This window comes from Mobula hypostoma, chromosome 5, assembly GCF_963921235.1.
Source record: "Mobula hypostoma chromosome 5, sMobHyp1.1, whole genome shotgun sequence".
Classification (NCBI taxonomy): domain Eukaryota; kingdom Metazoa; phylum Chordata; class Chondrichthyes; order Myliobatiformes; family Myliobatidae; genus Mobula; species Mobula hypostoma.
In genome coordinates, this window is record NC_086101.1 from 187,111,785 (window position 1) to 187,137,145 (window position 25,361).

At 44.5% G+C, this 25,361-nt stretch overlaps 1 protein-coding gene and 1 long non-coding RNA gene across 5 annotated transcripts in view; one reads left to right on the forward strand and one right to left on the reverse strand.

Moving 5' to 3' along the window:
- The window catches only part of LOC134347216 (uncharacterized), an 88,500-nt gene extending 73,815 nt beyond the window's left edge, over positions 1 to 14,685 (reverse strand). For both annotated transcript variants that reach the window (XR_010018107.1, XR_010018108.1), the window contains exon 1: positions 13,913 to 14,685. This is a non-coding gene — a long non-coding RNA (uncharacterized LOC134347216). The remainder of the gene's footprint in view (positions 1 to 13,912) is intronic.
- Positions 1 to 25,361, forward strand: part of LOC134347212 (probable ATP-dependent RNA helicase DDX60) — a 172,994-nt gene that overhangs the window by 142,013 nt on the left and 5,620 nt on the right. For 2 of the 3 annotated variants that reach the window (XM_063049505.1, XM_063049506.1), the window contains exons 33-36: positions 1,814 to 1,961; positions 7,619 to 7,767; positions 11,437 to 11,588; positions 16,147 to 16,209. In XM_063049505.1, coding sequence (XP_062905575.1) covers positions 1,814 to 1,961; positions 7,619 to 7,767; positions 11,437 to 11,588; positions 16,147 to 16,209 — 512 coding nt within the window. The remainder of the gene's footprint in view (positions 1 to 1,813; positions 1,962 to 7,618; positions 7,768 to 11,436; positions 11,589 to 16,146; positions 16,210 to 25,361) is intronic. The other variant, XM_063049507.1, reaches the window with a different exon arrangement.

Here is a 25,361-nt window from a genome sequence, read left to right on the forward strand (position 1 = left end):
GCAAGAACTGCACTTTCTCTGTAGCTGGAACGTTACACTCATTGGAGACTTTATTAGGTACACCTTTACGTCTGCTCATTAATGCAAACATTCAACCAGCCAATCATGCAACAACTCAATGCATAAAAGCATGATAAAGAAGTTCAGTTGTTGTTCAGACCAAACATCTGAATGGGAAAGAAATGTGATCTAAGTGACTTTGACCGTGGAATGATTGTTGGTGCCAGACTAGATGGTTTGTGAATGTCAAACAGACTTCTTAGTGTTTTCATGCACAATAGTCTCTAGAGTTTACAGAGAATGGTGTGAAAAACAAAATAAAAATCAGTGGCAGTTCTGTCGGTGAAAATGCGTTGTTAATGAGAGAAGTCAGAGGAGAATGGCCAGACTGGTTTATGCTGACAAAGGTGATGGTAACTCAAATGACCACACGTTGAACCTTGATGTGGATCACAGACATACACACAATGGCCACCTTATTGTCTACAGGAGTGGAACCTGCTCTGGTCTTCTGCTGCCTTAGCCCATCCATTTCAGGTTTGATGTGTTGTGAATTCAGAGATGCTCTTCTGCACACTACTGTTGTAAGGCTTAGTAACCTGAGTTACTGTCACCTTCCTGTCAGCTTGAACCAGGCTGTTTTTTTGCTCTAATCTGACCTCTCTCATTAACAAGGTGTTTCCACCCACAGAACGCTGGTCACCGTATTTTTTTTAGTTTTTTGCACCATTTTCTGTAAACTCGAGACTTGTGCGTGACACCTGCAGTTTCTGAGATACTCAAACCATCCTGTCTGGCATCAACAATCACTCCACGGTCAACGTCTTTTAGATCATATTTCTTCCTCATTCTGATTTGAACAACAAATGAACCTCTTGACCAGGTCTGCATTCTTTAATGCAATGAGCTGCTGCCACATGATTGGCTGATTAGATATTTGCATTAATGAGTAAATATACCTGATAAAGTGGCCACTATACAGTATGCATTCCAAAGGGTTGCTGAATGTCCAGAAGAAAGATAAGATGTTATTGTAGTTTACAGTTTAGCTGGGTGCTAAGGTTGCATAGTGGTAGCAGGATGTTATAACAGCTCAGAGTTTGGAGATACAAGGCTGGAGAAGGGGAAATCTAATAGGAGAGGACAGAAGGCCATGGAAGAAAGAAAAGGGGGGAGGAACACCAGAGGGAGATGATGGGCAGGGAAGGAGATAAAGTGAGAGAGGGAAAAGGAGATGGGGAATAGTGAAGGGGCGGGGCATTACCGGAAGTTTGAGAAATTGATGTTCATGCCATCAGGTTGGAGGCTACCTAGCTGGAATATGAAGTGTTATTCCTCCAACCTGAGTGTGGCCTCATCACCACAGACAGGAGGCCACGGATTGACGTATCGGAATGGGACGCGAAGTAGGAATTAAAATGGCTGGCCACTGGGAGATCCTGCTTCCTCTGGCGGATGCAGCGAAGGTGGATCAGCAAAGGATCTTCCAATCTACGTTGGGTCTCACCGATGTACAGGAGGCCACCCCTCCCAGTTTGACCTACCACCTTGTGTTTCTTCATCCCCTCCCTCACTGTTTAAATCTACTCCTGATCTTTTTTCTCCAGTCCTGCTGAAGGGTCTTGGTCTGAAATGTTGACTGTACCCTTTTCTATAGAAGCTGCCTGGCCCACTGAGTTCCTCCAGCATTTTGTGTGTGTCGCTCAGACTTCCAGCAACTGCAGATTTTCTCTGGTTTGTGATAGGAAGCTAAGGATAATCCCTTTGTATCGAGTTTGGCTGCCCCACTATTCAATCGTTGTTTTGTCCTTAGGTATTCCTGAACGATCTCCCGGAAAAGTTTGCAGCGTCTGTGGACGAATACAACCTGAATGCAATCCATGTTTTTGGAAACTTCCTGCTCACTATCTCCCAGCAGGCTGACCTAAAAGCTGAATTCAAGCTTCCCCTCACTAACACAAGTAAGATCTTTCCTGACTATATCCTGGGTGAAGGTTGATGGGACTAGGCAGATTAATATTTTGGCACAGATTAGATGGGCTGAAGGGCCTGTTTCTGCACTCTGGTGTTCTGTGACTCTAAGTGCTGTAGCCTGATTGGTTTCAGGATTGACGGGGCACACGTGAAAGGGTTAATTTAAGCTGAATTGATCACTGGCATCTCCAGTAATGATCAGGCTCTGCAGACCAGCCCTGTGAAAGTCAGACAGCTGAAGATGTTTTAATTTTGGAATTATCAGCAGCTCAGGCAGTCTCTGCAGGGAAAAAAAAGCATAAGACAGCAGATGGAGAAGCCTTGTCAGAAACATAGTCACACACTCAGTGGCCGTTGGATCCCTCCTGTAGCTAATAAAGTGGCCACTGAGTGTCTGTTGTAGCCTTCTGCTGCTGTAGGCTATCCACTTCAAGGTTTGATGTGTTGTGCATTCAGAACTGCTTTTCTGCACACCACTGTTGTAACGCTTGGTTATTTGAGTTACTGTCGCCTTGAACGAGTCTGGCCATTCTCCTTCGACCTCTCTCATTAACAAGGCATTTTCACGCACGGAACTGCCACTCACTGGATTTTTTCTTGTTTTTCGCACCATTCTCTGTAAACTCTAGAGGCTGATGTGCATGAAAATCCCAGGAGATCTGAGATACTCAAACCATCCCATCTGGAACCAAGACTCATTCCGCGGTCAAAATCACTTATGTTATATCTCTTCCCCATTGTGATGTTTGGGCTGAACCTCTTGACCATGTCTGTACATTTTTATGCATTGAGTTGCTGCCACATGAATGGCTGATTATATATTTACATTAGCAAGCAGGTGTACCTAATAAAGTGGCAATTGAGTGTTGAGTTATACAGCATGGAAACAGGCCCTTCTGCCCATGGGTCCATGCCAACCAATAGGCCATATCCAAGCCAGTCCTATTTGCCTACTTTGGGCCTGTTTCCTTCGAAACATTTTCTATCCATGTACCTGTTCAACTGTCTTTTAGGAACTATTTTGTGCATATCTCAATCAATTCATCTGGTAGCTTACCCCACATACAGTACAATCCTCTGTATGAAAATGTTTCCCCTCAAGTTCCTATTAATCAGACCCTCTCACCTTAAACTTATTCCCCCTAGTTTTTTATTCCCTAACCTTGGGAAAACAACCGAGTACATTTGCCCTGTTGATGCCCAAAGGACAACCAAAACTAAACAAATTTTAGAGGGTGCATAGGAGATTTGCCAGCATGCTAACTGAATTAGAGAACACATATTATGAGGATAGATTGATCGAGCTGGGGCTTTTCTCTTTGGAGCAGAGGATGAGAGGTGGCTTGTTAGAGATGATAAGATGCTTTGATAGAGCGGAGAGCCAGAGACTTTCTTTCCAAGGTGGAAATTGCGAATACAAGGGAGCTTAATTGTAAGGTGATTGATGGAAAGTATAGGGAGGATGTCAGAGGTATTTTTTTTTACACAAAGAATGATGGGTGTGTTGAACACCCTGCCGGGGAGATGGTAGAGACAGGTACAGTAGGGGCATTTAAGAAACTCTTAGATAGCTACATGGATGATATAGAAATGTGGGACGGAAGGGTTGGATTGATCTTAGAATGGGTTAAAAGGTTGGCACAACATTGTGGGCTGAAGGGCCTGTACTGTGCTGTAAGGTTGTAATGTTCTATAATGTTCCAAATTTATCCTCATCAGCATTGTGGGCACCATGACCTCTTGACTTTTATAGTTAATGCCTTTAATTGCTTACAGTAGTCTAACCAAAGTGCCATCAAACTAGAGTTTACAGTTACAAGATAAATTTTGCCTTTTTGGCATAATTGCCAAAAACATGGTGTCCAGAGTAAAGATAAAAGAGAACTGTTCTTGAGGAGAGAGATAAGACAATCTGGCAGAAAAGGTGGTAAAGAAAATCCAAAGGCTGCTATCAAAAATAACCTATACAGGTTGAGTACCCCTTATCTGAAATTCCAAAATCCAAAATCCTCTGAAATCTAAAATTTTTTTGAGTGCTGATATAACATCACAAATGGAATATTCCACAAGGCACTGGGAAGGTTCCCAGGTTCCGAGAAGTGACTCAGAATGTAATGAACAGAATTTAATGAAAAATAGAAAAAAATTGCATTAAGCGAAAAATGAAGATCTCGAAAGTGTATTGAAAGAATGGATTCATCAGTGTCGGAGTAACCATATGTCGCTTAATGGTATGCTGATAATGAAACAGGCAAAAACCTATCTATAGGTATCACATTATATTGATACAAATATTCCAAAGTCTAAAATCTGAAACTCTTCCGGCTCCAAGCATTTCGGATAAGAGTTGCTCAACTTGTATTTCTAAACAAGTTTAAAGATGGCCAACAAAAATAGTTTTGTTCAAAAAATGGGGCAGCTCACAACAGCGGGCCAATATCAACATCAAGCCTTGTTTTATAACTAATATTTCAGCTGGTTATTAAAGCGTTAGATTATGACTTTGGTTTTAATCTATGCTATGACTGAAAGATTAAATAATTTCAAAAGGTTATTAATTAATTTTCTTATCAATTAATCTTTGCCCAGCATAGCTACATTTAAAGTGAAAGGGAAACAAGGTACAGGGCAAAGTTTTATCACAGAGAGTGATGGGTGTCCAGTACAAGTTGTCAGATATGGTAGTATCATTCAAGAGGCTGTTAGGAGGCAGGTTGGTAGCTTAGCAGTTAGTAAGTATCAAGCTTTACAGTGGCAGAGATCCACAGTCAGGGTTTAAGTCCTGCCATTGTCTGTAAGGAGGTTATAATGTGACTAACGAAACACTAGCAGGGATGATGGCAAAACAGCAATGGCTGGTGTTTCTGGGAGCAATCAAAAAGGCACAGGATAGATACATCCCAAAGATAAAGAAGTATTCTAAAGGCAGGAGGATGCAACTGAGGCTGACAAGGGAAGTCAAAAACAGCATAAAAACAAAAGAGAGAGCATATAATAAAGCAAAAGTAAGTGGGAAGTTAGAAGAATTGGAAGCTTTTAAAAACAAACAAAAGGCAACTAAAAAAGCCATAAGGAGGGAAAAGACGAAATATGAAGGTAAGCTAGCCAATAATATCAAAGAAGATATCAAAGGTTTTTTCAGATATAAAGAGAGGCAAGAGTAGATATCGGATAACTGGAAAATGACACTGAGAGGTAGTAATGGCGGACAAGGAAATAGCAGACAAACTAAATATGTATTTTGCATCTGTCTTCACTATGGAAGACACAAGCAGTTTGCAGGATGTTTGAGAGTGTCTGGGATGGCTGATTGGCTGGAGGTAAAGAGTGGGGATAAAGAGAGCCCTTTATGTTTGGCAGCCAGTGTCCAGTGATTGTGTGGCTGCTGTGTGATTCGTTACCCTGTTACAAATAAGTACCACAAAATAATGGACAGTACACCACATACAATTAAACGAATTAGCTTTATAATTCTTAATTTGACTGAAGGATTAGTAAAGAAAAACCAAAAAAAGAAAAGGGCCCATTTTAATGAAACAGTCTAATGTGCACAAGGTAGAGCTCACAGTTTCCCTTTCGCCAATCCTCTTTTGATCTCCCTGGGCTTTGTTGAATCATGGCCCCGCTCCGGGCCATGTCCTATGACCTCTTCTCTCCAGCGTCTTCTCCCTTCATCTCCCGCCGAATCAAAAGACCCAGCTCACACTGGTGTCAGGCACACAGCATGAAAAGCACACTCCCTTCATTGGACAACTCACATTCCAAAGTACCCGCTATCTCTAACCATAACCCAAACACTGCTTCTACAGAAAGACTTACATTAGCAGTGAAACCTTTCCCAAGGTGTTACAGTTATAAGTCAGTGATTTGGATGAGAAATCGCTGGCTTTGTGGCCAAGTTTACAGATGATAGGAAGATAGGTGGTGCAGCAGGTGAGCTGGGTCTTTAATTCGGCGGTAGTGGTGAGGAGGCAGACAGGCTGCAGAAGGACTTAGACAAATTAGTGCAAAGTAGTAGTTAATGGTATACAGTGTGGAGAAGTATATGGTCATACAATTTGGTAGAAGGAAGAAAAGAGTAGAATATTTTCTTAAATGAGCAGAAAATTTGAAAATCCAAGGTCCAAAGGAACTTGGGAGTTCTCATTCAGCATTCCCTAAAGATTAGATTGCAGGTTGAGTCATTGCTGAGGAAGGTAAATGCAATGTTAGCATTCATTTTGAGAGGACTGGAATATAAAAGCAAGGATGTAATGCTGAGGCTTTTAAGGCATTATTGAGGCCTCATTTGAAGTATTGTGAGCAGTTTTGGGTCCTTTATCTAAGAAAGGATGTACAGCTGTTGGAGAGATTTCAGAGGAGGTTCACGAGAATGATCCTGGAAATGAAATTGTTAGTGTTTGAGAAGCATGGTTCTGGGCCTGTACTCACAGAAATTTAGAAGAATGAGGTGGGGGGGGGGAATCTCATTGAAACCTACTGAATAGTGAAAAGCCTAGATAGAATAGATGTGGAGAGGATGTTTCCTATAGTGGGGAGTCTAAGACCAGATGACACAGCCTCAGAATAGAAGGACTTCTATTTAGAACAGAGATGGGATAGAATCTCTTTAGCTGGAGCATGGTGAATCTGTGGAATTCATTGCCACAGGTGTCTGTGGAGGCCAGGTCATTGGGTATACTTAAGGTGGAAGTTGATAGATTCTTGATTAGTCAGGGCATGAAAGGTTATGGGAGAAGGCAGGAGAATGAGGTTGAAAGGGACAATTGGATCAGCCATGATGGAATGGTGGAGCAGGCTCGATGGGATGAATGGCCTAATTCTGCTCTCATCTCTTCTGGTTTCCACCAGGTTCTTCAGTTTCCTTTCCTTCCACATTCCAAAGACATACGGGTTAGGGTTAGTAGGTTGTGGGCACACAGTGTTGATACCAGAAGCATGGTAACACTTGCGGGCTGCCCCCAGCACATATTCGACCATGTTGGTTGTTGATGTAACCAATACATTTCAGTGTATGTTTCAAGGTTTCAAGATTTGTGTAACAAATAAAACTTTAGATAGACAAAATAATATGCAGAGAATGGAGGGATATGGATCACACAAAGGTAGAAGAGATTTAGTTTCATTTGGTTTCATGTTCAGTACAGAACTTGTGGGCTGAGTGGTCTGTACTGTTCCATATGCTCTATGAACAGGTGCTTGCCCAGTTAGAGCTTTTACTAGTTGAATATTGACAGGCTATTGGATAAGAGTTGAGCTCCACTAAAAGGACCAGTAGATATACTTGGGCCAGCTGGCCTCTTTCTGAGTCATGTAAGCAATAATCAAATGGTAGCAGGTAAAAGTGGCTTCTACCTACACTGACCAGGACCAGTGGGCTTTCCCTTTAGAACGGAGATGAGCAGGAATTCCTTTAGCCAGATGATGGTGAATCTGTGGAATTCATTGCCACGGATGACTGTGAAAGCCAAGTCATTGGGTATATTTACAGCAGAGTTTGATAGGTTCTTGATTAAGTAAGGATATTGATGAGCTGAATGTTCTAATTCTGCTTCTATGTTTTATAGACTTATGGTAATGTGTGTTCTTGAAGGTTACTACAGGCACTGTGAATGTGCCAAGGTATTAATGTTTCTCTTCCCAGCATTTCCATGTCCCCAGGAGCAGGAGGGAGATGACTTCACCGCAGAGTTGTCCAAATACTTAAATGGTCCAGTCACAGCAGTGTCACCGTTCGCCTGCTTGTCCGGTCACACCGATCATGACCTGTTCAAGTGTTGCGACGTAGATCAAGTAAGTAACCAGCAACCGTGGGCAATGGGGTGCTTTACTGTTGCTGTCTTGTTTTGTTCTGTTGTTTTTGCTGCTGGTGTTGTTGACATGCTAAAGTACTGTGCAAGTTTTATGCACATATATATAGCTATGAATTTTGCACAGTACCGTGGTAATTTTATGCATTGCACTATACTGCCGCCACAGAGAAAAACAAATTTCACGACGTATGTGAGTAATGATAAAACTGATTCTGATATGGGTCTCTTTTGTGGATTGAGAGTGGGAAGGTGGCAGGGAGAGGAGAAACATGGTTGGGAAAAGGGGAAGGGAGAGAGGACTTCTTCTCTGATCTGTCTCACACTCCTCCCATGGCCGACAGGCCAACCCCTATTGACATCAATGGATCTGGGGTTGAGAGGATGAACAGCTTTAAGTTCCTTGGCATAAACATTACCGAGGATCTTGAGTGGTCTGTACATACCGGCTGTGCGGTGAAAAAGACACAACAGAGCCTCTTTCACCTCAGATGGTTGAAGAAGTTTGGTGTGGGCTCCCAAATCCTAAGAACTTTCTACAGGGGCACAATTGAGAGCATCCTGACAGTCTGCATCACTGCCAGGTAAGGGAACTGTACTTCCCTCAATTGCGGGGCTCTGCAGAGAGTGGTGTGGACTGTAGATGTGAACTTCCCATGATTCAGGACATACAGAGACAGGTGTGTAAAAAGGGCCCGAAGGATCATTGGGGACCCAAGTCAACCCAACCACAAACTGTTCCAGCTGCTACCATCCAGGAAGCGGTACCACAGCATAAAAGCCAGGACCAACAGGCTCTGGGACAGCTTCTTCCACCAGGCCATCAGACTGATTAATTCATGCTGACACAACTGTATTTCTATGTTATATTGTTGTACATACTATTTATTGCAACTTACTATAAATTCTGGGCACGTGGCCAAGTGGTTAACGCATTGGACTAGCGACCTGAAGGTCGTGAGTTCGAGCCCCAGCCGAGGGAACGTGTTGTGTCCTTGAGCAAGGCACTTAATCACACATTGCTCTGCGACGACACTGGTGCCAAGCTGTATGGGTCCTAATGCCCTTCCCTTGGACAACATTGGTGCCGTGGGGAGGGGAGACTTGCAGCATGGGCAACTGCTGGTCTTCCATACAACCTCGCCCAGGTCTGCGCCCTGGAGAGTGAAGACTTTCCAGGCGCAGATCCATGGTCTCGCAAGACTAACAGATGCCTTTTAAACTATAAATTGCACATTGCACAGTTAGACGGAGACATAGCATAAAGAGTTTTACTCCTTGTGTATGTGAAGGATGTAAGTAATAAAGTCAATTCAATTCAATTCAATTCCACCCTCGCTATTCCCAACATCTTTTGCTCCCGCCAGATTTACATACTTGCTATCCGCTCCATGTTGACAAATACTGTAAGTATTTTGGTGCTAGAATGTGTATGGCAACACCCACTGTCTGCCCCCAGCACATCCTTGGGTTGTGTTGGTTGTTAACACAAACACCACACTTCAATGTACATATACCTTGATGAACATATGATAAATAATTCTAAACGGGGCTTGAGTTACTTTTATTGTTTCGATCTTCTCTGTTGTTTCGTTGAGCATTTTGGACATGCTGTGTTGGTGCCAGAAGCATGGCCCCTGGCACACTCTTGGGTGTGTTGTTTGTTAAACACAAGCAATGCATTTGACTGTTTGCTTTGATGTACATGTGATAAATAAATCTGAATCTGATTTACTGGTTTAGAGCCACAATAGACTCAACTTGGCTGTGAGAATCCATAAGGTGACACATAATTCCAGAGGATTTCAAGCATCACAACTAGTAGGGCTGACATCTCACAGTGTGAGAGACTTGGGTTCAGTTCTGACCTCAGGTACTGTCCGTGTGGAGTTTGCATGTCCTCCCTATGACTGTAGGAATTTCCAGTCTGGTGCTCTGATTTCCCCCCACATTCCTAGGGAGTGCTGGTTGGAAGGTTAATTGGGTCCTAACATGTAGGTGATTGTCAGATTTTGGGGAGTATTGAGAATGTGGGGAGATTAAAATGTGTAGAATCTGAATCAGGCTTACATCACTGGCATGTGTCATGAAATACATTGCTTTTTTGGCACCAGTACATTGAAATACATCATTCTAAAAGCTATAGATTACAATCAGAAATATATTGCATATATATATATAAATTAAATTGAGTAATTAGTGCAAAAAGAGTAAAAATAAGAAATAAAAGGAGTGAGGTAGCATACACGGGTTCATTGTCTATTCAGAAATCGGATGGCAGAGGGGAAGAAGCTGTTCCTAAAACGTTGTGTGTCTTCAGGCTCCTATACCCCCTCCTCAATGACTGCAATGAGAAGAGGGCATGTTCTTGGTGATGGGAGTCCTTAATGGTGGATGCTGCCGTTTTTAGGCACCGCCTTTTGAAGGTGTCCTCAAAAACAGGGAGATTGGTACCCAGGATGTGAGTTTACAACTTTCTGCAGCTTTTTCTGATCATGTGCGGTGGCCCCTCCAGACAATGATGCAACCAGTTAGGATGCCCTCTGCAGTATATCTGTATAAATTTGATGACATAAAAAGTCTTCTCAAACTTGTAATGAAATATAGCTTCTTTGTAATGGTATCATTATGTTGGGCCAAGGATAGATCTTCAGAGGTGTTGACACTCAAATCTGGATGGTGGGGGTCCTTGATGATGGATGCTTCTTTCATCCATCAAGAACCCCCCACCATCCAGATCTGAAGATCTATCCTCCAAGGGAACCTGTGACTGAGGGAGAGCAATGATATCGTCAATTCCTCAGAACTAATCCTAAATTATTTATGATTAGAAATTTCTATTGGAAATAAGTTATCAGAATCAGGTTTATTAACACTGATGTATCTCATGAAATACTGAAAGGTCTGGATAGAGTGAACGTGAAGAGGATGTTTCCAACTGTGGGGGAGTCTAGGACCAGAGGGCATAGCCTCAGACTACAAGGATGCTTCTTTAGAAAAAAGATGAGGAGGAGTTTCTTTAGCCAGAGTAGTGAATCTGTGGAATTCATTGCCACAGATGGCTGTGGATGCCAAGTCACTGGGTATATTAAAGCAGGGATTGATAGGTTCTTGATTAGTAAGGACGTTAAAGGTTACCGGGAGAAGGCAGGAGAAAGTGAGGGAGAGGGGTAATAAATTAGTCATGATGGAATGCTGGAGCAGACCTGATGGGCTGAATGGCCTAATTCAGATCCTTTGACTTATGGTCTCATAGAAATTTGTTGTTTAGCAACAGCGGTACAGTACAACACATAAAAATTCTAATAATTTACAGTATAAATAATATATATTAAAAATAAATAGTGTTAAAAGAGGGCAAAATAGTGAAGTAGTGTTCGTGGACCATCCAGAAATTTGATGGTAGAGGGAAGATGTTGTTCCAAAAATGTTGAATGTGAGCTTTTGGGCTCCTGTACCTCCTCATCAATAGCATAATGAGAAGAGGTCATGTTCTGTATGGTAAGGGTCCTTCGTGATTGTTCTTCTGAGGCATTGACTTTCGAAGAAGTCGTCAATGGTGGGGTGGCTAGTGCCTGTGACGGAGATGACTGAGAAAGAGATCAAAGATGCTGTTGTACAACTAAAGCATGGATATACATCTCATTTTCAGATTATCTTCCGCACACTTGGAATTCATATGAGCAACATTCCCATCCTGCCTTTGAAGTACTATGACAGACAAGGAAGACGTATGCCATTTAATGCCTATGCCCTCGACTTCTACAAACATGGCAGCTTAGCTGCTTTGAGCAACGACAACGGGTGAGAAGCCATTCTCTCATACGTGATTATGTTCTTGTGTAAGCAGTTCATCTTCAGGCTGAGTCCATCATCACCTTCCAGGCTCAGATTTCATGTGATGGTTAGGCCACTGGATGGGCAGCCAGAGTTTCGAACCATCATTTTCAAGACTTGAGTTCAAATTCTGCCATGGTAACAATTTAAATTCTAGTAGCTGAATTAATCTGGGATTTCAAAAAAAATTATTCCTCCATGAGCAGCAACATTGTCATAAAACTGCACCAGAGACCAGAGCTCAATCCTGACCTCCAATGCTGTCCATGTGGAGCTTGCCTGTTCTCTCTGTGACTATAAGACCATAACATACGAGCAGAATTAGGCCATTCAGCCCATCAAGTCTGCTGCACCATTCCATCATGGTTGATCCTGGTTCCCACCCAATCCCACGCAGCTGCCTTCTCAACATATCCCTGACCGACCAGGAAACAATCAGCTTCCGCCTTAAATATATACACATGGACTTGGCCTCCATTACAGTTTGTGGCAGAGCATTCCAAATATTTACTACTCTCTGGCTAAAAAAGTTCCTCCTCACCTCTGTTCAAAAGTGTCGTCCCTCAATTTTGAGGCTGTGCCCTCTAGTTCTGGATACCATTGGAAACATCCTCTCCACATCCACCGTATCTGGTCCTTACAATATTCAGTAGGTTTCAATGAGGCTGTGCCTTCTAGTTCTAGATACCCCAGCAGAGGAAACATCCTCTCCACATCCATCCTATCTTGTCCTTTCAACATTCGGTAGGTTTCAATGAAATCCCCTCGCATTCTTCTAAATTCCAGTGAGTACTGGTCTGAAGCTGCCATACACTCCTCATATATTAACCCTTTCATTCCCAGAAGCATCCCTGTGAACAATCTCTGGACTTTCAATGACAACACATCCTTTCTGAGATATGTGCCCAAAACTGCTGACAGTACTCCAAGTGCGGCTGACTGCTGTCTTATAAAGTCTCAGCATTATCTCCTTGCTTTTATATTCTTTTTCCCTTGAAATAAATGCCAACATTGCATTTGCCTTCTTTACCACAGACTCAATCTATAAATTAACCTTTTGGGAGTCTTGCACAGTGGGAGAGGATTTGATTATGTTTGATGTCTGAAGCTCTTACCTGGCCTGGCTTAAATGTAACTCCAGACCCATCAAGCTAGTTGTCTCTTTTATTTATTTAGAGATACAGCATGGACCAGGCTCTTCCAGCCCAACGAGCCACTCTGCCCGGCAACACAGCTATTTAACCCCAGCCTAATCACAGGACAATTTACAATGACCAATTAACCTTATAACCACTACATCTGTGAACTATGGGAGGAATTCAAAGCACCCAAGGATACCCACATGGTCACGGGAGAATGTACAGACTTCTTACACAGGAACTGAACTCTGATCTCCAACACCCCAAGCTGTAATAGTGTCATGCTAACCACTACTTTACTGTTGTGACTCTCTTAACAGCCTCCTCCAATCAGTTATAAATAATATTTACCAGTGATGACCACATCCACTTAGGAAATAAACAAAGTCTTGGGTGCCTGCTTCATGGAACACACTTGAGGAAAATACACACGATACCCTCCAACAGGTCCTGACGAAGGCTCTTTGCCTGGACCGTTGCCTGCTATTTCCCTCCGTAGACGTTGCTCAACCTTCTGAGCTCCTCCATCATCTTGCATATGTTGCTCAAGAGTTCCGACATCTGCGGAAATTCTTGTATCTTCATGGAACATAGTTGTTCGGACCCCAAACATGAGCCTATCTACTTTCAGTCCCCATTCGGACATTCCAGCACTAGCTCAGGGAACATCTCCTCATCTTCTGATGTACACCCATCACAGCTTTCTCGATTCCACATGACCAAGGCAGAGTGGCACCGCTAGGAGGCCCACAGCCTCCCCGTGGCCGAAATCCAGGTTCAAACCCGACCTCGGTTTCTGTCTGTGTGGAGTTTGCACGGTCTCCATATGACGCGGTGGGATCCCCTCACTCAAGTGCACCGGTTTCCTTCCACATCCCAAAGACAAAGCAGTACACCCTATCCTCGTTATATGCAGGGGATATGTTTCTTGCAGTGGACGCATATGTGAATATTTATTTAAATGGAGGAAATAGGGATGCGTTCCAGAGGGCTTCCTAAATATGTTTTATCTGTAATTATTCACATTTTCATACCAATACAACACAAAACCAGTACCACAAGGCAACATTTGTATTATATTTAATCAATTTAAGATAATATTCAATGTAATAAATCATAGAAAGTTAACATCCAAGGGTGTACATTACTCACCAACAGTGGCAGGTGTGTTCACTCCGGGAGATGAGTGGTTGTTGTGGTGTCGGGCAGCTTTACATGGATAAGGTGGATGGTTGTGGTCGTCAGGATCATATCAAGCACAGCAAGGGGTGAAGGAAGACTCACAGAACTCTTAGAACTGCCAGCAGCAGAAGATGACACGGGTTTGAAGAAAGTGGTGAGGGTTGTTTGCTTGGCAGCATTTTGTTTTTCAGCATAAATTTGCTTGTAGGGAAGAAGGGTTGACGGCAGGGAACGACTGAAATGCTGACTCCGTTTTAAATTTGGGCCCACGTCCGTCGCCATTTGTGCCAAGTGTTCCGACTTCCACCATTGGTAAACTCCTGGGATTTTCAAAATCGTCTGTAGCTTGCAGCATCTGAGGGATAGTTTGCCGTAAAAAAATACGCCTTGAATGTGGATCACACCTTGGTCGAGTGGTTGAATCAGCGATGTTGTGTTAGGCAGCAGGAAACGCACTGTTATGTTAGGATGAATGCTGTTCAAATGTTTAGGATGGGCTGGCGCATCGTCAAGCAACAAAAGAACTTTAAAGGCAAGATTCTGTTCCCGGCAGAAGCGTCCCAGAGCTGTGTTACCTTTCAGCTGATGCCACGCTGTTTATAATTGTTAAAGCGGTTCTCTGCCGCTCGGCTGACGGCCCAGGACATGGCATCGGACGCTTAGGAGGCATAGTTAAATATTTCAAGCACAAAATCACTGCACCGTAGGTAAAACCAGCAGAAGTTTAAGATCGCGCAACCACACCTTGCCAAAACCAATGCGAGAGTGGCGGGAGCGAGACCGTGAGGCGCGCGCACTTGACTTGCACTGGCGGGAACGCGGTGCTCCTCGTCCCAACGGTGAGACCGTGAGGCGCGCGCACTTGACTTACACTGGCGGGAACGCGGTGCTCCTCGTCCCAACGGTGAGACCGTGAGGCGCGCGCACTTGACTCGCACTGGCGGGAACGCGGTGCTCCTCGTCCCAACGGTGAGACCGTGAGGCGCGCGCACTTGACTCGCACTGGCGGGAACGCGGTGCTCCTCGTCCCAACGGTGAGACCGTGAGGCGCGCGCACTTGACTCGCACTGGCGGGAACGCGGTGCTCCTCGTCCCAACGGTGAGACCGTGAGGCGCGCGCACTTGACTCGCACTGGCGGGAACGCGGTGCTCCTCGTCCCGACAGTGAGATCGTGAGGCGCGCGCACTGACCTGTATTGGCGGGAACGCGGTGCTCCTCGTCTCGACGGTGAGACCGTGAGGCGCGCGCACCTGACCTGTATTGGCGGGAACGCGGTGCTCCTCGTCCCAACGGTGAGTTTTGGACACATATAAGGAGCCGTTGGTAGAAATAGGTTTGTCGCATAACTGTGAATCCGCATTGTCTGAAGACGCATATAACGAGGATAGGGTGCCATTGGTAACTGTAACTTGCTCCTAGTGAGTGATAGAATCTGGGGTAGTTGAAGAGAATAGTTGGGGGGTGGGGAGGGAAGAATAAGAAAATAGGATTTACATAGGAGTTGTGTAAAAGGTTGGTTGGTGGTCAGTGCAGACTCTCTGATTCCAGATCATCACCGTCCAGTAGGGGGTGGGTGCTACAGCACAGGAACGGAATCAACTGCAGGGAGTTGTAAACATAGTCAGCTCCATCATGGGCACTAGCCTCCATAGTATCCAGGACATCTTCAAGGAGTGATGCCTGAAAAATACGGTGTGCAGCATTAAGGAACCCCGGTGATATTAACTCTGATTCTGATAACGATTCTGCTGTTCCTATTTAGCTGAAACATTGACTATCCATTTCTCTTCACAGATGCAGGTACAGAAGCCTGAAGGGACACATGCAATGGTTCAGGAACTGCTTCTTCCTCTCTGCCATCCGATTTCTGAATAGACATATAGGGTTCAAGGGTTCAATGTCTATTCAAAAATCGGGTGGCAGAGGGGAAGAAGCTGTGCCTGAATCATTGAATGTGTGCCTTCTGGCTTCTTATTAAGCCTGATTCTGATCCACAGTTCTTCCAGTATTTAACTTTTTGCCCCAAGTTCCGGCAGGTGCAGTCTCTTGTGTCTCATCTGAGTGTCCTAGTTTTTCTCACTGCATAGCTTATCTACATGTTCACTGTCTGCTGGAATTTCGTACGATGTTGCAGGGACTGAACAAAAGATAACAATTGATAGGCTGATGGTAAATTCATGTCTACTTGTTCTTGACCCTGCAGCATAAATCGAGGAGATGCGTTCAATCTGATCAAAGATTTCTCAATGGTAATTGCTGCAATCAGGTGAGAGAATTTTTTTTTCTCTATTACCACTGCTTGATCTTTCACTTTAATTCATTTTGTTCAATTGTTGATCTGATATTATTTATTTATTGAGATGCAGTGTGGAACAGGCCCTTCTAGTCCTTCGAGCCACACTGCCCAGCGAACCGCATCTATAGAAAGGGTGCAGAGGAGATTTAGGATGTGGAAACTATAGCAGTGTGCAGAGGAGATTTAGGATGTGGATAATTTGGAGAGAGAGCAGAGATTTATAAGGATGTTTCCTGGATTGGGGAGCATGCCTTATGAGAATGGGTTGAGTGAACTCGTCCCTTTTTCCTTGGAGCGACGGAGGATGAGAGGTGACCTGATAGAGGTGTATAAGATGATGAGAGGCATTGATTGTGTGGATAGACAGAGGCTTTTTCCCAGGGCTGATATGGCTAACATGAGAGGGCAGAGTATTAAGGTGCTTGGAAGTAGGTACAGAGGAGATGTCAGGGGTAAGGTCTTATGCAGAGAGTGATGTGTGCATGGAATGGGCTGCCGACAATGGTGTTAGAGGCGGATAAGATAGGGTCTTTTAAGAGACTCCTGGATAGGTATATGGAGCTTAGAAAAATAGAGGGCTATGGTAACCCTAGGTAATTTCTAAAGTAAGTACATGTTTGACACAGCATTGTGGGCTGAAGGGCCTGTATTGTGCTGTAATTTTTTCTATGTTTCTATGTTTCTAACCCTAGCCTGATCATGGGACAATTTACAATGACCATAAGATATGGGAGCAAAATTAGGCCATTTGGCCTGTCATGTCTGCTCAACCATTTCATCGTGGCTGATTGATTTCCCTCTCAGCCCCAATTTCCTGCCTTCTCCCCGTATCCCTTCTGCCCTGACCAATCAAGAATCTATGAACCTCTGCCATAAATATACGTAAAGACTTGGCCTTCACACCTGCCAGAGGCAAAGAATTCCACAGATTTGCCACTCTGTGGCAAAAGAAATTCCTCCTCATCTCTGTTCTAGAAGGACACTCCTCTATTTTGAAGCTGTGAATTCTGGTCTTAGACTCTCCCACCATAGGAAACATCCTCTCCAGATCCACTTTATCAAGGCCTTTCACCATTCAATAGGTTTCAATGAGGTCACCTCTCATTCTTCTGAATTCTAGTGAATACAGGCCCAGAACCACCATATGACAAGCCATTCAATCCTGGAATCATTTTCGTGAACCTCCTTTGAACCCTCTCCAGTTTCGGCACATCCTTTCTAAGATAAGGGGCCCAAACCTGCTCACAATACTCCAAGTGAGGCCTCACCGGTGCTTTATAAAGTTTCAACATTACATCCTTACTTTTATATCTATTCCTCTTGAAATGAATGCCAACATTGCATTTGCCTTCCTCACCACAGACTCAACTTGCAAATTTACCGTTATGGGAATCCTACACAAAGACTCCCAGGTCCCTTTGCACTTCAGTTGTTGTATTTTCTCTCCATTTGGAAAATAGTCGGCCCCTTTATTTCTTCGACCAAAGTGCATGAGCATATGCTTCCCGAAACAGTATTTCATCTGCCATTTCTTTGCCCATTCTCCTAATTTTTTTAGTCCTTTAGTAGCCTGTCTACTTCCTCAAAACTACCTGCCCCTCTACCTATCTTCATATCATCTGCAATCTTTGTAACAAAGCCATCAATTCTATCATCCAAATCATTGACATATAACGTAAAAAAGATCAGTCCCAACACAGACTCCTGTGGAATACCACTAGTCCAGCAGCCAGCCAGAAAAGGCTCCTTTTATTCCCACTCTTTGCTTCCTGCCGTTCAGCCACTGCTTAGTCCATGCTAGAATCTTTCCTGTAATACGACGGGCTTACAGCTTGTTAAGCAGCCTCATGTGTGACACCTTGTCAAAGGCCTTCTGAAAATCCAAGTACACAACGTCAACCAATTCTCCTTTGTCTATCCTGCTTGTTATTTCTTCAAAGAATTCCAACCAACTTGTCAGGCAAGGTTTTCTCATATTACAATCACTTGTCCCCAAAACTCTCTAATCAATTCTGGTTCATTGCGTAACACGCAATCCAGAACAGCTGATCCTCCAGTGGGCTCAACCACGAGCTGCTCTAAAAAGCCATGTCACAGGATCTCTAGAAACCCCCCTGCTGTAATCCAGCACCAAAGGGATTTTCCAGATCTACCTGCACATTGAAGTCCCCCATGACTATTGTAACATTGCCCTTTTGGCATGCATTTTCTATCTCCCACTGTAATTTGTAGGGCACATCCTTACTACTGTTTGGAGAGGGGGGTCTGTATACAACTTCCATCAGGGTCTTTTTACCTTTACAGCTCCATAGTTCTATCCACAATGATTCAACACCTTCTGACCCTATGTCACCTCTTCCTAATGATTTGATTTCATATTTTGCCAACAGGGCAACACTGCTCCCTCTGCCTTCCTGCCTGTCCTTTTGATATAATGTGTATCCTTGGACATTAAACTCCCAGCTATAATCATTCAGCCATGATTCAGTGATGCCTACAACATATATGTGCCAACCTGCAACTGTGCTGCAAGTTCATCTACCTTATTCTGTATACTGTGCACATTCAGATACAACACCTTCAGTCCTGTATTCATCCTTTTCGATTTTTACTGCCTTTTATGTTGCAACTCATTTTGTTGACTGCAATTTTGCCCTATAGACAGCCTCTCCGAACTACACGTTGCCTCTGTTTGTAAACCAGCTGCCTTATTTTCAGCACTATCATTCTCCTTTCCTATGATACTTCTTGCATTGAACTATATGCAGCTGAGGACACTAGTCGCACCATGCTCAACCTTTCGATTCCTAACTTTGTCTGAGATTTTACTGATATTTGCCTCCACAACCTCTCCACTAACTGTTCTGGTACTCTGGTTCCCATCCTCCTACAACTCAAGTTTAAACCCCACTGTGAAGCATTAACAAACCTTCCCGCTAGGGTACTGGTCCTCCTCCATTTCAGGTGCAAACTGTCCCTTCAGTACAGGTCTCCCATTCCCTGGAAGAGAGCCCAATGATCCAAAAATCTCATGCCCTCCCTCCTTCACCATCTCCTTAGCCATGTATTGAACTGTATAATCTTCCTAGTTCTCACTAACACATGGCATGGGTAGCAGTCCAAAGATCACAACCCTGGAGGTCCTGCCCTTTAACCTAGCACCAAACTCCCTGAACTCCCTATTCAGAACCTTGTCACTTGTCCTAACCATGTCATTAGTACCTACGCGGCCAACGACTTCTGGCTGTTCACCCTCCCACTTAAGAATGCTGAGGACTCATAGAACATAACATAGAACATAGAATAGTACAGCACAGTACAGGCCCTTCGGCCCACAATGTTGTGCCGACCCTCAAACCCTGCCTCCCATATAAGCCCCCAACTTAAATTCCTCCATATACCTGTCCAGTAGTCTCTTAAACTTCACTAGTGTATCTGCCTCCACCACTGACTCAGGCAGTGCATTCTACACACCAACCACTCTCTGAGTAAAAAACCTTCCTCTAATATCCCCCTTGAACTTCCCACCCCTTACCTTAAAGCCATGTCCTCTTGTATTGAGCAGTGGTGCCCTGGGGAAGAGGTGCTGGCTATCCACTCTATCTATTCCTCTTATTATCTTGTACACCTCTATCATGTCTCCTCTCATCCTGCTTCTCTCCAAAGAGTAAAACCCTAGCTCCCTTAATCTCTGATCATATTGCATACTCTCTAAACCAGGCAGCATCCTGGTAAATCTCCTCTGTACCCTTTCCAATGCTTCCAGATCCTTCCTGTAGTGAGGCGACCAGAACTGGACATAGTACTCCAAGTGTGGCCTAACCAGAGTTTTATAGAGCTGCATCATTACATCGCGACTCTTAAACTCTATCCCTCGACTTATGAAAGCAATCTGAGATATTCCGGATCCTAGCACCCAGGGAGGTAACATATCCTCCAGAAATCTCGTTCTCACCCACAGAACCTCCTGTCCATTCCCCTATCTAACAAATCCTCTATCACCACAGGGTACCTCTCCTCTCCCCTTCCCTTCTGAGTCACAGAGGCAGACTCAGTGCCATAGACCCAACCACTGATTTCCTCTGTTGGGTAATCCCTCCCGACAGTATCCAAAATTATGTACCTGTTGTTGAAGGGAATGGCCACAGGGGTACTCTGCACTGGCTCCTTAACCCCTTTCCCTTTCCTGACAGTCACACAGGCTTCTGTGTCCTGCACCTTGGGTGTAACTATCTCTCTATATGTCTTATCTATCACCCCTTCAGCCTCCTGAATGATCTGGAGTTCATCCAGTTCCAGCTCCAACTCCATAACACAGTTTGTTAGAAGCTGCAGCTGGATGCACTTCTCGCAGTTGTAATTGTCAGGGACACTGGAGGTCTTCCTGCCTTCCCAAATCCTGCAAGAGGAGCATTCAACTGTCCTGCTGGACATCTCTACTTTCCTAGCTGATCAGATATAAGATTTCATAAAACCTGTGTGAATGAGTGTGTGCCTACAAAGACTTGCTGTACATTCTCAAAGCAAAAGCCGTGGATGAACCAGGAGGTACATTGTCTGCTGAAGGCTAGATCGGTGGCATTCAAGGCTGGCGGCTCAGGTCTGTACCAGAAAACCAAATATGACTTGCAGAGGGCTATTTCAAGGGCAAAGAGATAATTTCGAACAAGGTTGGAGGCGTCATCGGATGTACGACAACTCTGGCAGGGTTTGCAAGACTTCCTACAAAGCGAAACCTAATAACATGATTGACAACGATGCTTCACTACCAGATGAACTCAAAGCCTTCTGTGCCCGCTTTGAAAGGGAGGATATAACTACAGCTGTGAAGATCCCTGCAGCACCTGGTGACCCTGTGATCTCTGTCTTGGAGGCCAGTGTTAGGCTGTCTTTATGGAGGGTGAACCCTCACAAGACAGAAGGCCCTAACAGAGTACCTGGTAAGGCTCTGAAAACTTGTGCAAACCAACTGGCGGGTGTATTCAAGGACATTTTCAATCTCTTACTGCTATGGGTGGAAGGTCCCATTTGCTTCAAAAAGGCAACAATTATACCAGTGCCTAAGAAGAATAGTGTGAGATGACTTACTGAATATTGCCCAGTAGCACTCACATCCACAGAGATGAAATGCTTTGAGAGGTTGGTCATGACTAGACTGAACTGATGCCTCAGCAAGGACCTGGACCCACTGCAATTTGCCTACCGCCACAATAGGTCAATGGCAGATGAAATCTCAATGGCTCTTCACACAGTTTTAGACCACCTGGACAACATAAACATCTATGTCGGGATGCTGTTCATCAACTATAGCTCAGCATTTAACACCATCATTCCCTCAATTCTGATTGATAAGTTACAGAACCTAGGCCTCTGTACCTCCCTCCGCAAATGGATCCTCGATCCTAACTGCAAGACCACAATCTGTGCGGATTGGTGATAATATCTCCTTCTCGCTGATGATCAGCACTGGTGCACCTCAGAGGTGTGTGCTTATCCCACTGTTCTACTCTCTCTATACCAATGACTTTGTGGCTGGGCATAGCTCAAATACCATCTATAAATTTGCTGATGATAAAACCATTGTTGGTAAAGTCTCAGATGGAGACAAGAGGGCATACAGGAGTGAGATATACCAACTACTGGAGTGGTGTCACAGCAGCAACCTGGCACTTAACATCAGTAAGACCAAAGAGCTGATTGTGTACTTCAGGAAGGGTAAGATGAAGGACACACAATAATCCTCGTTGAGGGATTAGAAATGGAAAGAGTGAGCAGTTTCAAGTTCCTGGGTGTGAAGAACTCTGAGGACCTAACCTGGTCCCAACATATCAATGCAGTTATAAAGAAGGCAAGACAATGACTATACTTCATTAGGAGTTTGAAGAGATTTGGTATGTCAATAAGAATACTCAAAAACTTCTATAGATGTAGCGTGGAGAGCATTCTGACAGGCTACATCACTGTCTGGTATGGGCGTCTACTGCACAGGACCGAAAGAAGCTGTAAAGGGCTTTAAGTTTAGTCAGCTCTATCTTCGGTACTAGCCTACAAAGTAACAGGACATTTTCAAGGAGTGGTGTCACAGGAAGGCTGAGTCCATTATTAAAGACCCCCAGCACCCAAGGCACGCCCTTTTTTCATTGTTACCATGAGGTAGGAGGTACAGAAGCCTAAAGGCACACACTCAGCGATCCAGGAACAGCTTCTTTCCCTCTACCATCCGATCTCTAAATGGACTTTGAACCCATGAGCACTACAGTACCTCACTTTTTCAATATATATTCTGTTGCACGATTTTTAATCTCCAATATACATATACTGTAATTTATTTATTTTTCTTCTATATTATGTATTGCATTGAACTGCTGTTGCTAAGTTAACAAATTTCACGACACATGCTAGTGATAATAAACCTGATTCTGAGAAGAGAAGGAAAAATCTTGAGCTTTTCTTTCATTTGCTTTCTCTGAGAGAAGCCTCCCTTTGCTGAAGCATCGAAGATCTAAAGCCTTAAGGTCACCACTCTGACTCTGTCCACTCAGATGACAGACATTGCGATCGCCCCTGTCTTCCTTTAGTTTGCTCTTACTAATCAATCCCAAACGCTGAGTGGTCACTGGTCAAAGTGGCCCATTCTTGCCTTTTCTCGATGGTCAATGGTACTGTAAAGAGTCGTGCTAACTGCTACACTACTATGCCACCCCATGTTAATCTATTCAGAGGACGCAGCCACAGATGGCAGAGACGGCCGTGAAAGCCAAGTCATTGGGTATATTTAAAATGGAAGTTGATAGGTTCTTGATTATTAAGGGCGTCAAAGGTTATGGGGAGAAGGCAGAAGAATGGGGTTGAGAGGAAGAATTAATCAGCCTTGATCGAATGATAGAGCAGACTCGATGGGGTAAAGAGTATTATTCTGCTCCTATGTCTTATTGTCCAAATAGGAAATTGGGAAGGTGCAGATTTTTTGAGCAGGTGTATGAACAGGAATGGTGAGAGTAATCTGTTCTATCTATTGAGTTAGGATTATCATCAATCTATACCTCAACCCGTGACCCAGGAGGCCAGTCGGCCCATTGAATACTTATCAGCTTCTAGAACAGCAATTCCTTTAGTCTAATCACCCCTTCTCACTATCCAATTATATCCTCTCAGTGGAAAAAGCCTGCTTGCATTCACCCTATCTCAAAATTTTGTATACCTCCATCACATCTCTCCTCCTGTAACGCAGCAGGCCAGGCAGCATCTCTAGGAAGAGGTACAGTCAACGTTTCAGGCCGAGACCCTTCGTCAGGACTAACTGAAGGAAGAGTTAGTAAGAGATTTAAAAGTGGGAGGGGGAGGGGGAGATCCAAAATGATAGGAGAAGACAGGAGGGGAAGGGATAGAGCCAAGAGCTGGACAGGTGATAGGCAAAGGGGATATGAGAGGATCATGGGACTGGAGGTCTGGCGAGAAAGACAAAGGGCGGGGGGAACCCAGAGGATGGGCAAGGGGTATAGTCAGAGGGACAGAGGGAGAAAAAGGAGAGAGAGAGAAAGAATGTGTGTATAAAAATAAATAACGGATGGCTCTCAGGATGAGGCTTTTCATTCCAGGACGAGGGAGATGTCCTCCTTTTTTAAAGAAAGGGGCTTACCTTCCTCCACCATCAACTCTGCTCTCAAACGCATCTCTCCCATTTCACGCACATCTGCTCTCACTCCATCCTCCCGCCACCCCACTAGGAATAGGGTTCCCCTGGTCCTCACCTACCACCCCACCAGCCTCCGGGTTCAACATATTATTCTCCGTAACTTCCGCCACCTCCAACGGGATACAGCCACTAAGTACATCTTTCCCTCCCCCCCCCCCGCTTTCCGCAGGGATTGCTCCCTACGCGACTCCCTTGTCCATTCGTCCCCCCCATTCCTCCCCACTGATCTCCCTCCTGGCACTTATCCTTGTAAGCGGAATAAGTGCTACACATGCCCTTACACTTCCTCCCTTACCACCATTCAGGGCCCCAGACAGTCCTTCCAGGTGAGGCGACACTTCACCTGTGAGTCGGCTGGGGTGATATACTGCGTCCGGTGCTCCTGATGTGGCCTTCTATATATTGGCAAGACCCGATGCAGACTGGGAGACCGCTTTGCTGAACACCTACGCTCTGTCCGCCAGAGAAAGCAGGATCTCCCAGTGGCCACACATTTTAATTCCACATCCCATTCCCATTCTGACATATCTATCCATGGCCTCCTCTACTGTAAAGATGAAGCCGCACTCAGGTTGGAGGAACAACACCTTATATTCCGTCTGGGTAGCCTCCAACCTGATGGCATGAACATTGACTTCTCTAACTTCTGCTAATGCCCCACCTCCTCCTCGTACCCCATCCGTTATTTATTTTTATACACACATTCTTTCTCTCTCTCTCCTTTTTCTCCCTCTGTCCCTCTGACTATACCCCTTGCCCATCCTCTGGGTTCCCCCCCACCCTTGTCTTTCTCCCCGGGCCTCCTGTCCCATGATCCTCTCGTATCCCCTTTGCCTATCACCTGTCCAGTTCTTGGCTCCATCCCTCCCCCTCCTGTCTTCTCCTATCATTTTGGATCTCCCTCTCCCCCTCCCACTTTCAAATCTCTTACTAACTCTTCCTTCAGTTAGTCCTGACGAAGGGTCTCGGCCTGAAACGTTGACGGTACCTCTTCCTAGAGATGCTGCCTGGCCTGCTGCGTTCACCAGCAACTTTGATGTGTGTTGCTTGAATTTCCAGCATCTGCAGAATTCCTGTTGTTTCTCTTCTCCTGTGTTCCAGGTAATAAAATAGGGTTAGGACATATACTGTACAATAAATTAGTCAGGCACCAAGGAACATTAATGAACAGAGAGACCGAAGGGTCCAAGTCCATTGTTCCCTGAAAGTGGCAACACAGGTTGATAGGGTAATGAAGAAGGCATATGACATGCTTGCTTTCATAGGTGAAAGCATTGAATATACGAGTTGGGATTTTATCTTGGGCCAGTACAGTAGTGTAGTGGTTAGTGTAAGCTGGTGTGGAAACACCAATGTGCTTGAACAGAAAGTGCAGCAAAAAGTAGTGGATACACCCAGTCTGTCACAGGTAAAGCCCTCCCCGCCA